Raw genomic sequence first — 17,395 nt, 5'->3', positions numbered from 1 at the left:
ATTGCTGGCAATGGCTACAGGTAAACTACAACTACAATTATAAATCTAATGTTCCCAAAATAAACTTTCCTTTTCATGAAGCTCTCAGCTTGTTTCGCATTTTGCAGGACGTTGAAACACGCACCATAAAATATATGCATGCTTTTCTGCATGCCATAGTATGTGCTTTAATGTATTATTCGCTACGGAAATTGGAAGACCCGGAATGGCAATATATGCATGGTTTCCCGGCCTTTATCATATATTATAGTTATTTTGCTCAGGTGGAATATGGTAACTTATAATCGTTTGATTTGAAATTTATTATTTTATATTTCGCTAGATTGGTTTATCTTTGTTGGTTTTTTGTGTCATGCCGGCCGGTGATCTTCGTGAATCTATATGTATTATTCATAATGTTATTGGAGTTTGGTTATACCATTGTTATGTCGGTGTAGCCATAAGTGGTTGGCATAGTTGTAACAGAAAACATACTGAAGCACTGGCGTCTGGTGTGGAGAATGATGGTTGCTTATTGTTGTTGGATCACTATAAATCATTGCTGATAGTAGCAGCATTCTTGTTAAATTGTTTATTATTATTTCCGTTTTTTCAATGGGAAATAGTAAGTATAAAATCTAAAGAGGAAACTGTGTTTTAGAGCTGGTCAGATTTAAGAGATTTAGATAAATATTAATTAAAAAACAATGAACAAATTTAAGAAATTTTAAATACGCCTAATCAATTACCACATTCCAAATCGAGTAAAATTTAACGTAATTTTCTAATTTGTGATTACATTTTATTATAATTTAGATATCTCAATTATTGTTTGTTACGATAGCTCATTCGATCATGAATGTTATAATTCGGCCCTTGTTTTTGGTGAGAAATTATCTAAATTAATCAGAAAAATAACAAAATATAAAGAAATTTTAAGTAAACTGTTAAATCTGACCGCTATTAAAACAAAGCGTTACTTAAAAGCTTCTAATATTAAGGTAAAGCTTGTTTTAATCTTTAATATTTTTCTTTTTATTTCTTGTTATTATTGAGAACTTTTTTTCTTTTTATTTCTTGTTAGTCTAAAATTTGTATTAATAAAATATTACCTTACAGGTGGGCTCATTGTAATGTTAAATTTGTTACTAATTCCCGCAAATCTGTAAGTTTGATTAAAAATATATTTCATAACACATTCTAAATTTTAACAAAACATTAAGCTCACCTTAAAACTTAAAATGTAATTTATGTAATTTTAGGTCCTCTTTCAAACACTTTTCTCCTCAATGTTTCTTTCAGCTCAAACTCATCGGTCAACTGTTCCTTTTCGGCCTGTTCATCTAAAACTTTTCTCAGTTCCTTTTTAACTTCAGATATTCTAGAAGCATTTTTGGCCGATATTGGTATTATACGCTCAAATTTCAATACCTTTTCGGGTCTTATTTCTGGCGGGCATTCCATTAATTTGTTTTCAAGATTTTCTATGGAATTCTTACTGTTTTTAAGTATTTCACTGGCACCTGTTACATCCATTTTATTTAACAATAAAACACATGGTTTTTCCAGCAATGTGGGATCATATAGTTCCAATTCTTTGTTGAGGGCAAAAATGTTTTGTATACAATCACGTTTTTCATGTTTGGCGCTTAATTGAAAACCAAATACATCAACCATAAATAGCAATAGACGTGTGCGTTCTATGTGCTTGAGGAATTTATGGCCCATGCCGAAATTGGCATGAGCACCCTCAATTAGACCGGGTAAATCGGCTATAGTTATGGAGCGTAAATCGCTGTAGTTTACTGTGCCAATTTGCGGTCTAATGGTGGTAACTGCAACAGAAATTTATAAAGATTAATTGAAAATAATAATTTGCAATTTATTTTATGCTATTTTATGCTAATCTTATTTTTTTTGTAGGAATTTCCTTAGAAATATTTTGTTTTATTTCATACATACATGGATATGAGGCTATTTTGGGCTTTGCATTCGAAATCGCCTTTAAAAACGTACTTTTGCCGGCATTTGGAAAGCCCACCAAACCCACATCAGCAATTAGCTTTAAATCCAAATTGACTACTTTGTGTTCACCTGGTTTCCCCAGGAAATTTGTCCCGGTACAACCACCCAAGCCACCACCAGCTGCAATACACGACGAACCGGGTTCATTAAGATCTGCTACAAGATTACCCGTTTCATCATAGATTTGTACACCCACAGGAACTTCAATTTTCTCATCTACTCCACGTCTGCCTAAAATACGCACCTTACTGCTGTCTTCGCCACTAGAGGCGGCTGCCTTTTTTTCCTTATACTTTTGAGCTAAATTTCTTAGGGTTACACCTTCCTTGGCCTCTATGTAGACACAGCCTCCCTGGCCACCAATACCACCATATTTGGGTATACCATTGCCACCATGACCTCCTTTAACTGTTAAACGTAAAGTGTCTAGGAAAACATTGCCGCCTCTCATGTGAGCTCGTGGTGGCTAAGGATAAAAAGTTAATTATTTATAGAATTTAAACGGGTAATTAAGTTAATACGTTTACCTTTTTGGTGGCTTTAAGTAAAAAACTAAATAATTGTACCATTTTTATAAACAACTAAACATTTATTAACTTTTTAATTATTGTAATGAGAAGTTATTCAACCCGGTATTTTAGCACAAAAACAAATACAAAATGTAAACAAAACACAGCTGTTTTTTCTATTTCTCTTTAAACTTTATATCAGAGTTGCCACGGCAAAAGTTGTGAAAAAATCTTTATAAAAAATCATTAAAATTTTAATATTTTGTAATTAAAATAATGAATTTTAAGTCAATTTTAAAATATTTGAATAATATTAATACAATTTCTTATTTATTTAAATTTATTGGCTGAAATTCTTTTCTAAATTTCAATGTTTATTAAATTCTTGAAACAGGCAACCCTTTTTTATTGTCAATAATTTATGAATCACCCTGTTGTCTGGCTCTTGTTCTCTTCTTTCTTCTTTTCAACTCATTCTAGTTTTGTTTTCATTCGAGTCGCACGTGTAGCAAGTTCTAGCAAGAATTTGTTAAATATTTTATTATATTTCTATTAAAAAAAGTGTAATTTAAAGCAATATTTTATAAAAAATGGAACCTGGCATATGTTATATAAAACCGGAGTAAGTTTTTGTGTTAAATATTGGCGTTATAAAAGCAATAAATTGTAATTAAAAAATTCTTGTGCAGATATTTAGTTGAAGATGCTAAGAAAAATGCAGCAGCCGCTGAGAATGTAAATAAAGAGGAAAACAACAAAAGAAAACATTCAGAAGGAGAAGGTAACCCCACAAACGAACAGACTACTGAGACTGATAAGAATGGTAAAGGAAGAAAATTTCAGAAAAATAATAAAAAGGATCGGAAAAGGGGACAAAATAAGGTATGAAATTAAAATTGAGAAAGGCATAAATTAAGATCGTCGAAACAGTTTGCATTTTAATAATTTTGTTGGTGTTGATAGCTCTCAAATGCCGTCAACACTAAAAATATGAATATTAACTGAAAAAAAAAAAATGAAAATGTACTGGGATCTTGATTTGTTCCTCGAGAAATATTTTTAAAGAGATTTCCTTTTGAAGTAGCAGAGTAGCGAGGATTGTTCTAAAGTCAATTTTGAGCAAGCGTCAGTTAATCTTCTAATTGGTATTTTAGCTATCGAGATCTATCCTTCTAAAGGAAATTTTGAGCTACCGAAACTTATCCTTCTAACGAAACGTTTTAACTATTGTGAATTGTCATAAAGAAAATTGTTTACTAGCATTCTAAAGGAAAGGTTTCGGAAGGAATTCGTGGGACTACATCGATTTATGATCTATATCTGGATATCTAAGAGCTAGTTTCCGGGATAGAGATAATCTACATTCTTCGCTTAAACCTAAATTAAACTAAAAATTGTGTTTCTCACTTATTGTTTATATGCTATATAATCTAGGTTTAACTGAGCATCATTGGTGAGTTAAACCTAAGTATAAAATGCCAAAGCACAAACAGATGGAAAATAAAATAAACAATTCAGCACAGCAGCTCTTTGTTTTTATTTGCTTTATTAACATCAATATAATTTTTAATATACATTTTATGTCGCTTTTTCTTTTAGAAAGTTAAAATTTACAAAAAAAGTTATGTAACGCGGTTGCTTTTTCTTATAAAATGTATAGTATTGCCATATTTATATGAAACAATTTGAAGAATAAACATGTGATTTGACTGAAAAGTATGGCAATGCTAACAAAATTAATCCACTAGTGAGAAACACAATCATTGGTTAAATTCCGGCAAAATATGTTTAGGATTAATATAACAGCGTGTTAAGCTGAGTTTAACTGACAAGTAAGAAACTAGCTCTAAGTCATTAACATAGACAATATTGACATCCAGTGATAGAAATTCGAAACGACAATCGGAAAAAAATAATTTTTCACAAAATTTTTAGTTTTGAAATTAAAATAGTTTTTCATAATTTTTTTTTTTTTTTAATTTTTATAATTTTTTTTTACCAAAAAATTTTTTTTCAAAAACTATTTTCAATATTACTCTTATGTACTTGTTTTTACACTAAATTCTATATTTCCTCCTCCTTCCAAATTTCTAGCATCGTCCCATTTATAAAGAAGATCGCAATTTACATCTCTGTCATTCCTTAATAAATGGTCCCACCGAAAAGAAATGCGCTTTGGAAAATTGCCGCTATGTCCATGACTTGGAACAATATATGGCCAATAAACCTGAGGATTTGGCCGAAAAATGTCCCGTATATGAAGCCAAAGGTTATTGTCCTCGCGGTGTTACCTGTCGTTTTGCCAAATGTCATCTTGATAGCGAGGGTCGTAATATCAAAAACCCGGAATATAATGAAAATTTACCTCCTTCCACATGCAATGGCATCACCTCGGAATTGCAAATACGTTTGCGCAAAAGGGATTATGATTTTTCCAGATGTAAGCAGCTGGTAACAGAATCTGAAAAATTGCGAGATGCGAGAAAGGAAAAACAAGCAGCAGAAAAAGATCAAAAACAAAATGAAGAAGAAGAGAACAAAGAAAAACCCGTAGGATCTTGTGTGGATGAGGAGGAAACAAAGGGCAGAGATGTAAAACAAAATAAACCCATAGACTTTGCTGAGAAATTAGTATTATCTCCCTTAACAACAGTGGGTAATTTACCTTTTCGTCGTATTTGTAAAGAATTTGGAGCCGATATAACCTGTGGTGAGATGGCCTGTTGTGTACCTTTGGTTAAGGGTATGACCCAAGAATGGGCTCTTACAAAGCGTCATGAATCCGAGGATATTTTTGGTGTACAAATATGTGGCAATAATCCCAATATAATAGCACAAACAGCTCAGTTGTTGCAGGAAACAGCCAAAGTAGATTTTCTAGATTTAAATATTGGCTGTCCCATCGATTTAATATACCAACAGGGAGGCGGTAGTGCCCTGATGAGGAGAACTAATATTTTGGAATTGACAGTAAGAACTTGTGCGGCCATGAATCCTTTAATACCCTTTACTGTGAAAATGCGCACCGGCATATATGCAGATAAACGTGTGGCCCATGATTTAATGCCTATGGTAGAGGAGTGGGGTGCTTCTGCGGTAACGGTGAGTATAATAATTTTGAGATATTAACGAAATCAAGAATATATATTAACTGTTTTGTTTTATTTTAGTTACATGGACGCTCAAGGGAACAACGTTATACCAAGAATGCTAATTGGGAATATATAGAGGCATGTGCTGCCAAAGTTAAACATATACCAGTCATTGGTAATGGTGATATTTTAAGCTATGAAGACTATATGGAAAAGAGGGTAAGTAAAAACAATTTATAAGCAAGCAGATTTTGTTCTCAATAAATTGTGTGCAGACCTTTTAATAAAGGTGAAATATTTGAATACTATTCACCATAAGAGGATTGTGTTTCTTCCAGCGAATGCTGTTTTACCACAATTTTTTTTTTTTTTAATAAAAATATTTTTTTTTTGTTTTTTTTTTCAATTGATTTCTCTAGAAAATTGCTCCCCATGTATCTTCGGTAATGATTGGCCGTGGTGCCTTAATAAAACCTTGGATTTTCAAAGAAATCAAGGAACAAAAGAATTGGGATCCTACCTCTGCCGAACGTTTTGAAATGATGCGTAAATATGTGAACTATGGCCTCGAACATTGGGGTTCCGATACTAAAGGTGTAGAGAACACTAGACGTTTCTTGCTGGAATGGCAATCTTTCTTATACCGTTACATACCCTACGATCTCATGATGGAGCCGCCGCAAAAAATCAATCAAAGACCTCAATCATTTAGAGGACGCGATGAAATGGAAACATTAATGAGCTCGCCCAACTCACAAGATTGGGTTAAGTTAAGTGAAATGCTGTTGGGCCCAGTACCAGAGGGTTATACATTTATGCCAAAGCATAAAGCTAATTCATATTAAACTACTATACTAATAAGGTAATACAAAACATAATAAAAATTATAGATTTTTTTGGAAAAAATTTTGGTTTTATTTTTTTTAATATATTTTCAGTATAGAAAACGTTTAAAAAAAATCATTAGAATTAAACAAAAAAACACATTTAAATAAAAAATAAAAAACATAACTTAAAAACTAATCACAATAGGAGAGAATTGTTGTCCGACTAAATTATGCTTTTTGATAATAATCTAAAGCCTCTTCAACATCCAATTTGGAGCCCAAGAAAATGGGACATCTTTCATGGATCTTTTGTGGCACAATATCCAAAATAGGAATCTTGCCATTGCTGGCCAAACCACCGGCCTCAGTCATCAAATAGGCCATGGGATTGCACTCGTACAACAAACGCAATTTGCCATTTGGGGCAGATTTGGTGGCGGGGTAGATGAAGATGCCACCGTACTTAATAGTACGATGAACATCAGCTACCATAGAGCCGACATAACGGGCGCCATAGGGTTTACCCTTAGAGGGATCCTTTTTGGCAGCAACATAATTGAAAACACCAGCCTCCCAGTCGGCAGCATAACCCTCATTGATGGCATAAATTTTTCCCTTCTCGGGTACACGCATATTGGGTTCAGTCAAGATAAATTCACCAATAGAAGGATCATAGGTGAATCCATTGACACCGCATCCCTTGCCCAAAGCCAAGACAATAGCGGTAGCTGAGCCATACAAAGCATAACCGGCAGCTACAATTTGATTACCAGGCTGCAAAGCATCTTGTACACAGGGTACGCCTTCGGTTTGTTTGCGGTAAATGGAAAAGATTGAGCCAATAGATACCAAACAATCAATGTTGGAAGAACCATCCAAAGGATCAAAGCAAACAATGTATTTGCCCTACAAAAAATAAACAATTCAAAAATGAAATTAAATTTTGTTTTCAATAAATCTTATCTAAAAATGCTCACCTGTTTCTCAACCTCCACCTCGATGCAGTGTTCATTTTCCTCGGACACCATCAGACAAGTGGTATATGAAGATTTCAACATGTTGATGAACAATTCATTGGACAAAACATCCAATTTCTTAACTTCTTCACCTTGTACATTCACATCACCGGCAATACCGTGCAATTTGGCAATACCAGCCTTGCGTACCGCCGAAGCAATAGCCTTAATCGAGGTTTGAATACAATTCAACAATTGTGACAAATCACCGGTGGCATTTTTGAATTTACGCTGTTCCTGTAACACGAAACGTGTTAAGGTCATGGCGTTCGAGTCAAAAACTTGACCTTGTTGTGTCATGTTGTCTAAAGGAATTAGAAAAGGATAAAGTTAGCTTAAATAATTAAAGAAATTTGTTTAACACAGAAAAAAGAACTCATGCTAATTGGTGGCTTAAAAATAAAGGAGCTGTAATAACAAGTGTAACAACACAAAGCATGCAAAATTTTGCTAATCAAAAACAAAGCTATAGGAATTGCTGGAAAGGAAGAGCTAGCTAAATACGCAGATATTTGCTTTTGAGGATTATTTTTTTAACTAGGGGTAAGTCAAATTACATTTAATTTTTAATTACAATTACGAATTTTAATAGGAAAGTTTTAATTACAAAAATTTAGTAGCTATTTAAAATTTGAATGTTTCCACGATGTCGAAAGAAAAGTGAGTCCAACAATTATGTATGAAAAATTTAGTTTTTTATATGTTTTTCGAATGGTTTTGATACAAATTTACTTCTTTACTTTCGACATCGTTAAACAGTCAGTTAAAGTTAGTTTGAGATTCAATATTATTTCGAATTCAATTGGTAATACGCTGAACAAGTTGTTTAGTTTTGCATTTAATAGCTGTTCCAAAAAACTTATTACCTTTGTCAGCCATTTTGTATTAAACTTTTATGACTCTTAATCTGTATGAAATATAATAAAATTTACAAAAGATATTTAATAAAGAATATTTGCATAAGAATATATAGAAATTTAACTTAAATATTCAAATTTAAAGTAAAATTAAATACTAAAGAGAAAACAATAATTCTCGAATTTAGTTTAAGAAAGATTTTGATTAAAAAATCCTTTTTTCATCACTAAAAATAAGTTCGAAAATTTGAAATTATTTTAGAAGTTTCAAAAAATATATAGAAACAACTTTTTTACTCCAGTAAACGAAACATAAAAAATTCAGCACTAAAAATTCGATTTTTAAGTTTTTGGTTAAGTTCGAAAATTCGAAATTATTTTCGAACATTTCTAAAAACGTATAAGAAAATGATTATATATGCCTAGAGAATATAAAAATAATAAAATTTTTAGTGTCACAAAACTTTTATACCAATTTTTAACTATTCGAACATAAAATCTTTTACACCAAAATTAAAATTTATGCTATTCTGTATTAATATTTAAACGAGAATGGTAAAAATTTGGTTTTGGGTAATGTTCGAAAATTCGAAGTTATTTTCGAAGATTCAAAAAATGCATAGAAACAACTTTTTGTATCCTAGTAAACGAAATTTAAAAAAAATCAGCATTAAAAATTAGGTTTTTAAGTTTTTGACTAAGTTAGAAAATTCGAACATTTCTAAATAACGCAAAACGTATAAGAATATTAGTTACAAAACTTTTATACCAATTTTTAAGTTTTCGAACTTAACATTTTTTACACCAAAGCAAAATTTAAGCTATACTCTATTAATAATTAAAGGAGAATGTTAAAAATTTGGTTTGGGTAATGTTCGAAAATTCGAACTTATTTTCGAAGTTTCAAAAAATGTATAGAAACAACTTTTTGTACCCCAGTAAACGAAATATAAAAATATTCAGCATTAAAAAATAGATTTTTAAGTTTTTGGCTAAGTTCGAAAATTTGAAATTATTTTCGAACATTTCTAAATAAGGCAAAACCTATAAGAAAATTATTTTATATGCCTAGAGAATATAAAAATAATAAAATTTTTTGGAGTCACCAAACTTTTATACGAATTTTTAACTTTTTGAACATGTTTTTGGCCAATATTCGAAAATTCGAAATTATTTTCGTATTTTCTGTATTAATATTTAAAGGAGAATGTTAAAAATTTGGTTTTGGGTAATGTTCGAAAATTCGAACTTATTTTCGAAGTTCCAAAAAATATATAGAAATAATTTTTTGTACCCCAGTCAACGAAATATAAAAATATTCAGCAGTAAAAATTAGATTTTTAAGTTTTTGGCTAAGTTCGAAAATTTGAAATTTTTTTCGAACATTTCTAAATAACGTAAAACGTATTAGAAAATGATTGTAAATGCCTAGAGAATATAAAAATAATAAAATTTTTAGTACAATAGGTCTTTTATACCAATTTTTCATTTTTCGAACATTGAATTTTTTACACCAAAATTAAAATTTTCTCTATTTTGCATTTATTTTGAAAAGAGTATTACAAATAGATTTTATTACACCAAAATCAAAATTTAAGCTATTCTGTATTAATATGTAAAGGATAAGACAAATATTTGGTTTTGAACAATATTCGAAAATTCGAACTTATTTCGAAGAGACAACCATTTTTTCCCAGTAGTCGAATTAGAAAATAATTTTAGTATTATTGGTCGGGTCATATTTAATAAAATTTTTATATTAGCATAAAATATTGAAAAATAAGATTCATATAAATTCAAATATTCCTGATTTTGTATTAATTTTTCAAAAGAAAAATTAAAAAATTTATGTTCAAAAATTCGAACTTATTTTCGAAGTTTCAAAAAATATATAAAAACAACCTTTTATTTCTTAGTAAGCGAAATAGAAAAAAAATTTAGAATCGATGGTTATATTTACCTAAATTTGAATATATTTTAACATAAAATTCGCATAAAAAATTAAAAAAAAAAATCTTCTAATTTTAGGTTTTCGAAAATAGAATTTCTTAAATAAAATTCAAAATTTAGCTATTTTATATTTATTTTTCAAAAATGAAATACAAAAACCAAATTTTCTGACATATTCGAAAATTCGAAATCACATATTATTTCTCAGCAAACTAAATATGAAAAAAATAGAGTTAAAAGCCATATTTATTAAAACTTCTTAACTCGAACTTAATGTTGTATTAATAACATATTGAAATTTATCCAATAAAACTATTTACTTTACCCACATTTTATTGAACTTAAAAATTCGAATAAAAAATTTTAAAAAAATTCATATAAATTTTATGTTTTCGGACATAGAATTTCTTAAAGAAAATTCAAAAATTCAGTTTTGTGACATTCGAAAATTCGAACTTTCAAAAATTACACAAAAACAAGTTTTATTTATGCCTTAGTTATTGAGAAAATATACATAAAGCGGAAATTAGAAAAAAATTCTTAAAAATTCTACTAGAGTTTACAGGAGAGTTTCCGATCTATGTGTGAAAAGTGAAGTTCAATTACATAAATATTTATGATAATTTTATTAACACTTTCAGATTTCTAAATTAGTTTTGCTGGATTTAAGTATTGATGGTTTTGTAAATGCATTTAAATCATTTTCACAATTAAACCTTAATGTTTAATATAAAAAACGTGAGATTTACAATATTAGTTAAGTTGTCAAAACCTTGAATTGTTTATAGCATTATATTTGTTGTAATAAATTTAGTATAACAAGAACCTTATCTAATCTTTGTTGTCTAAATAATTTTGCAATTGATGAAATCTAATATGAAAACAATTCTGTAACAATTTGTTTGTAACATGATTCGGAAATTTAAAGAAGTTTCTTAAATATTTTTTGAAATATCTTGTTTATTAAAACCAAACATTTATTTCTTAAATAGTGGTATGTTTTTATTGACAAATTTGTGTTTTGAAAAATTTCCGCAAATGTTTTATAGCTGAGCATAAAATGCTGGTCATGCTTACGTATGTGGCGGATCATAACAAGGTCATGAAAAACAAGTTGTTCAAGATTTTGAGATTTTGCAGTAAAAACAAAATCAATTAGAAAATTTAAATTCAGGCGGAGAGGCATTGAAAGTGAATTTTGCATGTTCGAAATGATATTTGAACGCTATAAAAGAAAATCATTTTTGATCCGAATCATTACTTGCGATGAAAAATGGATCCATTACGACAACCCGAAGCCTAAGTGATCGTATGTGAAGCCCGGTCAAACAGCCGAATCGACACCAAAGGCAAATATCCATGGCGCTAAGGTAATACTCTGTATTTGGCGGGAGCAAAAGGGTTATATATATTATGAGCTGCTGAAATCTGACCAGATCATCAAAGGGAACATGTATCGAACGAACACAAATACTTCGTTGAAGCGATCATTGGCCGAAAACCGATCTGAATATGCGGCCAGACATGAAACCGTAATATTCCATCATGTTAACGCTCGGCCACAAGTAGCTATACCTTTTAAAAACTAGATTGACGTGGTTGGGAAGTTTTTGCCTCACCCGCTTTATAGTCCAGACCTTCCTCATCCGACTACTATTTGTTTCGATCGATGCAGAACGCTCTCTATGGGATACGCTTCACTTTGGAATAGAGTATCCAATATTGGCTTGATTCGTTTTTGGCCTGAAGAGATGAGCAGTTCTTTTGTCTCGGAATCCATATGTTGCCAGGATGATGAAAAAAGGTCATAGCTAACAATGGCTAAGACTTTGAATAAATTTATATTGTACAAATGTTTCATTTGTCATTTTTAGGTTATACACCCAATAAAATTGAAAAATGGGAGTTTTTCAAAATATATTTGTTAAATACACATTTTCTGGGCTCCTGTTCTACAGAAATTTACAGGTTTTAGTTCGAAAATATTATTTTGACAAGTGACATTTAATTTTTATTTGACAAGTGTCAAATCTTTATTCCCTTAATTTTCTATTTATAATCATTTCAATACAGCTTTGTAAAGTTTTCTCTTTCCACAAAATATTGAATATTTTTTTATATTTTCATATCTCTTGAAGCCTTATCAAGGTCGATTAATGATTTCTAGCTATTGGGCATGTGTTTGTCGTTAATGGCCTTTTTTTTAATGTGTTTGTCTCTGAAAAAAGATCCACTTTTTAAACATACAAACAAGATTTTGTTATCACTTTTTTTTATATATATTTTTTTATTTTATTAACAAAACAACAACTAGCTATTGATAACCAGAAATAGCTCTAGTCTATAGCAACAAAACAAAACTAGTTTATTCGAAAAAATTATTATTAAACATGATTTTTCCACTACCAACTTAAAAAAAAACAACTACGTAGCCCCCCAAAAAAAAACTGAAATTGTTTTTGTTTTATTTTGAATTAAAGGGGGAGAGGCAGGCAGCAGTGTTGTGTATCCACACCCACTCAAGTGTTTAAATAATTTTTTAAAAATCATTTTATTTGAAATACACTTTTAGCTTTCACACGTGCTTGGTTTTAAATTTGTTTTAAAATTCTTAGTTTTTTAAAAAGTAAATTAAATACAATTTGTTCTATTATTGTTTAAGTTTTTTCTTTCGTTTTTTTTTAGTTTAAAGTCCAATTTTCACTTTTGTTTTGTAAATTTAAATCATTTTTTTTTAATTTTTTATAATTTATTCTTATTCTTATCAATTTTATTTTTATATTAATATTTACTTACAAATTAGTTAGTTTTTGTGTATTTTTTATAAAAAAAAATATATTTTTTTTGTTAAATCCTTTATGGTCCAATCAACTTGTTGATTGGGTCTATTGCCCACGAGTTGTTACTCCAAACTGAATTTTTTCTTTGCTCAAACTGAAATAAATAAAAAAAATTAAAAAAAATAAAACAACAAAGAGCCAACAATGCGTGAGAGTCTGATAGAGTAAATTATGTTTAATTAACACTCTTTAGTAAATGAAACTAAAAAGTAATGCTTATTTAGTGATTAAAAAAAAACGTAAATATTTAACTTTAATTAAGACATAGGATTCAAGCTAAAATTGAACTACGAAAGAACTTTAAATGAAGTAAAATTCAACTCTTAAAGATCTATTTGGTGTATGCCACAAAATTGCGGGATTTTTTCAAATATTTAGCTTTTAATTTGAAACATTTGTACAATAGAAATTTATTGAAAGTATTGGCCATTGTTAGCTATGATCTTTTCCCATCTTTCTGGCAACATATGGATTCCGAGTCAAAAGAACTGCTCATCTTTTGAGAACAAGAACGCATCAAGCCAATTTCGGATACTCTGTTCTAAAGTGAAGCGTATCCCAGAGAGAGCGTTCTGCATCGATCGGACGGGTCAAGGTCTGGTAAGGCAAAACTTCCCAACCACTTCATTCTAAATACGTTTTAACAGGTATTGCAACATGTGGCCGAGCGTTGTCATGATGGAATATTACTGTTTCATAACTGGCCGCATATTCTGGTCGTTTTTCGGCCAATGCTCGCTTTAAACGAAACAGTTGCGTTCGGTACAGGTTCCCTATTATGGTCTGGTCAGATTTCCGTAGCTCATAATAGATAAAACAATCTTCATGGAGTTATAAATATCTCCAATTCGTGGTCTTCAAACTTGTTTGGTTGTCCTGGGCCACTTTTTCTTCGCGTCAAAATTACCACTTCTGATCTCGCACGATGAAACCGATGAAAGTGCAGCCTTCCGTCGTTGCTTAGAAACAACACCCTCTGTGTGTTTAGTGTAGTGGAGGGGAACCTTGCTAATCTTTTATTCCTACCTTTTTTTCTCAAGGCGGTGGCGGCTGCCAGACATTTGCCATGATGTTATCCTCTTATCCATGGGGAGGGAAGTTAGGGGGTTTCTTGGATGTATAATAATTTTTTAAACTCGAAAACCATGATGAACATTTTTTTTTCTCTGCCAGGCATCGAACCTGGGGTGATTGGTTTTATAAGGAAACACTTTAACCATTATTCGGGGCGTTTTTCGGCCAATGCTCGATTCAAACAAAACACTTGCGTTCGGTACAGGTTCCCTGTGATGGTCTGGCCAGATTTCAGCAGCTCATAATAGATAACAACCTTTTGGTTTATTGGATACAGAGCCATTACCTTAGCACCATGGATATTTGTCTTGTTTGTCCATTCATTTGGTTGGCCAGTCTTCATATACGATCTCTTAAGTAATGATTCGCTTTAAACATTTATTTCTTTTATAGCGTTCAAGCTTAATTTCAGACATCCAAAATTGTCCTTCAAAGTCTCGGCTTCAATTCGTATGGTACCCAATTTCTCTGCTTTTGAATGAATCCTGTTGCTAGCAAACGTTTTGAAATTGCTGCTTGAGTAGCTCCCAATGATTTTGCAAGCTGTTGTTGAGACCTTCAAATGAAGCTAAAATTAAGAACCTGCAAATTAAGCTAAAATTGAACTACATAAAGTCCTAGAATTGAAGCTAAAATTGAACTATATAAAGACCTTCAAATGAAGATAAAATTGAACTACTAAAGACCTTCAAATGAAGCTAAAATTTATCTACATAATTTTGTTCGACCAGGTAGTCCATCTCCGTTTAAAATCTACCACACTTTTGGACAACTTTTTTGTGTTCTTCAATTCTTAACTCCAAGCTGTTTGAATGATTTGCCTCTCTTGGTACAAAAACCACATTATTGTTCTTGTGCCACTCAAGGCCTTGCTTATTATAGTGACAGGATGCCCAATCAGGCCAAAAATAAGTGGACACATTAAGAAGTCTCCTCCTGGAAGCACTCTCTTTTATAAACATTCCTTGATGTAAATTTCAGTATTTATAGAACACTTTGTAACAAATGTTTGGATTCTTTTGCCGCAACTGCATATTGCTTGCCATACCAAGTACTTTTTCGAAAAATTTTGTGCTTTTGGGTCCTAATCTTTTCTACAACATTCCCTCGATCATCAGCAACATAAAAATATTGACCCGGAAGCTGTGAAAAATTTTCCAGAACGTACGTTTCGTCATCCAGGTATGTTTTTCTGTATAAAATTTGACTTCAATTTCCGTGCTCTGTTTTTGGCCTCTAAATTTTTAGCAGAGATCCTGTCAGGATCTTTTTGAGCCTTGTATGTTTTTAAACCCGAATTGGCTTTAACTTTTCCTGCCAAATAGTACGAGTAATGAGCTAACCGGACTGCTTTCCTACCGGATGTGTTGGGAGCCCCTTTGAAAATGCTTTATATTTATTGGCTTTAGAAACATTATGTGGACCATTCCTTCTACATAAAATTGGAATCAGTTTGATGGCAGACCTTTGATTGTTTGGCCAACTTTTTGTAGGACCAAGTTGGGTTTTGTTGAAAATATTTCATAATTTTAGTACGCATTTTTTTCTCGTCACTCAATTTAATCAGATTAACAACAAATGAACAAAATTGACATTAAACATAATAACTGACAAGCTTTACAAAGGTAACTTGATCAAAAAAAAAATCAAATAATAATTGGTTTAAAAGTTTTAAGAAAAAACGTGTGTTAAGGTTTTTTCGATCTCACTCCTTATTTAAAGACCTTTAAATGAAGCTAAAATTTAACTATATTAACTGTTGCAAATTAAACTAAAACTGAACGTCTAAAGTCCATCAAATTAAGCTAAAATTTAACAACATAAAGTAGTAGATAGTTTCCACACATCAAGCATATTTTCTCTCATAACAAACACTATAAAATTTCTGTTTAAAAAACGCTAAATAGTCATTACTACTTCATACCCCAATCAAAGAGAGTGAGAGCCTACCAAGAGAGCCCCAACTGAGATACTATTCTTTTGGTTCAACTTCATCTTCTTCTTATGCAAATTAACCATCTGAAAGTTTTTTTTAGTGGGGGTCCACACACCAAACCCAAACAAGTTTTTTTCCATGTTTGTATTCCCATTGAACTAAACTAAAAATAGATCTCTTTAACATAAAGGGAATAAAGAAATATATAAAAACAAATTGTGTAAAAGACAAACAATAAAAAGGGGGCCCGGCCTGGCCTTTTGTTTCATACTACAAACACGTGGGATACATTAAAAAATACTAATGCTCTCTTTTGTTTTTTTGTTATTATAATTTTTTAATTTTGGTTTGTTGTTATTTCTTTTTTTGTTAATTTGTTGTTATCAGTTTCCACTAACATTTACCAATACTTAATATTATTATTGTGGACTGTGGTTGTTGTTTGTTTTTGTTTACGAAAAAATATGTATATGTTTTTATTTAGTATTTTTGAAAAATTCAGAAACAAAGTTTTTGAGGAATATTTGAATATAACTTGACTTTGAAACAACCTTTAATTAAGAAATGTTTACTTAAATTAATTAGGCTAAATTTACTGAAACAAAAGTCTAACAAATTTGGAATTAAATATAGTTTAAAGATAATAAATAAATCTGTTGAAGTAATATTCTCTAATTTAAATGTTAAACACTTAGCCCAAAGTATATTTATTAGTTATTGGGGTATTTTTCCATAAACATATGGATTAAAATTCTAGTCAGCTTGTTTTCAGACACCATAAATTGGTTTTTTGTTCTAAAAAATGTGGATAAAAATTTAAAATTTCTTTAACATAAATACTGGATTGTTTTTTCGAAATTAATCTCATTTATACTTTCTTATGAATAAAATGAATTAACTATGGAAACATTTGAAACTTACGTCTATAATTTTGTAAAAAATTCTCTAATATACTAATTCTTTCATCATTTTTGGGTTCGTTCGTAAATGCCAAGGTGGTGTCGGTGGCGAATTCAGGCGAATACGAGCGAATTCATTATTTTTTTATATATGGAGTTTGACATTCGATACAATGAGAAAGTTTTTTCAAATGTCAAACTCCATACATAAAAAATTAATGAATTCGCTCGTATTTTCTTGAATTCGCCACCGACACCACCTTGTATATAAATTCGCCTTGGTAAATGCGTTTCGGACCCACATACAATAATTTTGCTTGAACTATAACTGACAGCTACTCAATATTCCAAAAAAACTAACCTTTCGACCAAGGCGAATTCATACAAGGTG

General features: G+C 30.7%; 3 protein-coding genes across 3 annotated transcripts; 1 reads left to right on the top strand and 2 right to left on the bottom strand.

Moving 5' to 3' along the window:
• Window positions 1-1,200: 1,200 nt before the first annotated feature.
• LOC135951092 (GTP-binding protein 10 homolog) lies at window positions 1,201-2,648 on the bottom strand. The gene is made up of 3 exons (XM_065500675.1): window positions 2,532-2,648; window positions 1,942-2,470; window positions 1,201-1,814 (listed from the first exon to the last, which is right to left on the bottom strand). The coding sequence occupies exons 1-3, from the start codon at window positions 2,571-2,573 to the stop codon at window positions 1,228-1,230; spliced, it is 1,158 nt and encodes a 385-aa protein (XP_065356747.1). The 5' UTR covers window positions 2,574-2,648; the 3' UTR covers window positions 1,201-1,227.
• A 351-nt stretch (window positions 2,649-2,999) lies between these two features.
• On the top strand, window positions 3,000-6,511 carry Dus3 (Dihydrouridine synthase 3). Its single transcript, XM_065501806.1, has 5 exons — window positions 3,000-3,135; window positions 3,203-3,395; window positions 4,608-5,615; window positions 5,684-5,824; window positions 6,025-6,511. Exons 1-5 carry the CDS (start codon window positions 3,104-3,106, stop codon window positions 6,448-6,450), a joined length of 1,800 nt encoding a protein of 599 aa, XP_065357878.1. The 5' UTR covers window positions 3,000-3,103; the 3' UTR covers window positions 6,451-6,511.
• fbp (fructose-1,6-bisphosphatase) lies at window positions 6,497-13,167 on the bottom strand. Its single transcript, XM_065501807.1, has 4 exons — window positions 13,052-13,167; window positions 8,315-8,355; window positions 7,410-7,753; window positions 6,497-7,338 (listed from the first exon to the last, which is right to left on the bottom strand). The coding sequence occupies exons 2-4, from the start codon at window positions 8,325-8,327 to the stop codon at window positions 6,661-6,663; spliced, it is 1,035 nt and encodes a 344-aa protein (XP_065357879.1). The 5' UTR covers window positions 8,328-8,355; window positions 13,052-13,167; the 3' UTR covers window positions 6,497-6,660.
• Window positions 13,168-17,395: the final 4,228 nt, after the last annotated feature.

Source organism: Calliphora vicina, chromosome 2 (genome assembly GCF_958450345.1).
Source record: "Calliphora vicina chromosome 2, idCalVici1.1, whole genome shotgun sequence".
In the NCBI taxonomy this organism is placed as follows: domain Eukaryota; kingdom Metazoa; phylum Arthropoda; class Insecta; order Diptera; family Calliphoridae; genus Calliphora; species Calliphora vicina.
Note: the sequence above shows the minus strand (reverse complement) of the source record. Positions and strands in the feature narration are given on the sequence as shown.

Coding starts and splice junctions, on each gene's coding strand:
- Dus3 (XM_065501806.1), top strand. CDS start 3,104: ATGGAACCTGGCATATGTTATATAAAACCGGA. Junction 3,136..3,202: donor ATATGTTATATAAAACCGGA/GTAAGTTTTTGT, acceptor ATTCTTGTGCAG/ATATTTAGTTGAAGATGCTA. Junction 3,396..4,607: donor GGAAAAGGGGACAAAATAAG/GTATGAAATTAA, acceptor CCAAATTTCTAG/CATCGTCCCATTTATAAAGA.
- fbp (XM_065501807.1), bottom strand. Junction 7,339..7,409: donor AGGTGGAGGTTGAGAAACAG/GTGAGCATTTTT, acceptor TATTTTTTGTAG/GGCAAATACATTGTTTGCTT.
- LOC135951092 (XM_065500675.1), bottom strand. CDS start 2,573: ATGGTACAATTATTTAGTTTTTTACTTAAAGCCACCAAAAAG. Junction 2,471..2,531: donor TACTTAAAGCCACCAAAAAG/GTAAACGTATTA, acceptor TTTTATCCTTAG/CCACCACGAGCTCACATGAG. Junction 1,815..1,941: donor CAAAATAGCCTCATATCCAT/GTATGTATGAAA, acceptor TTTCTGTTGCAG/TTACCACCATTAGACCGCAA.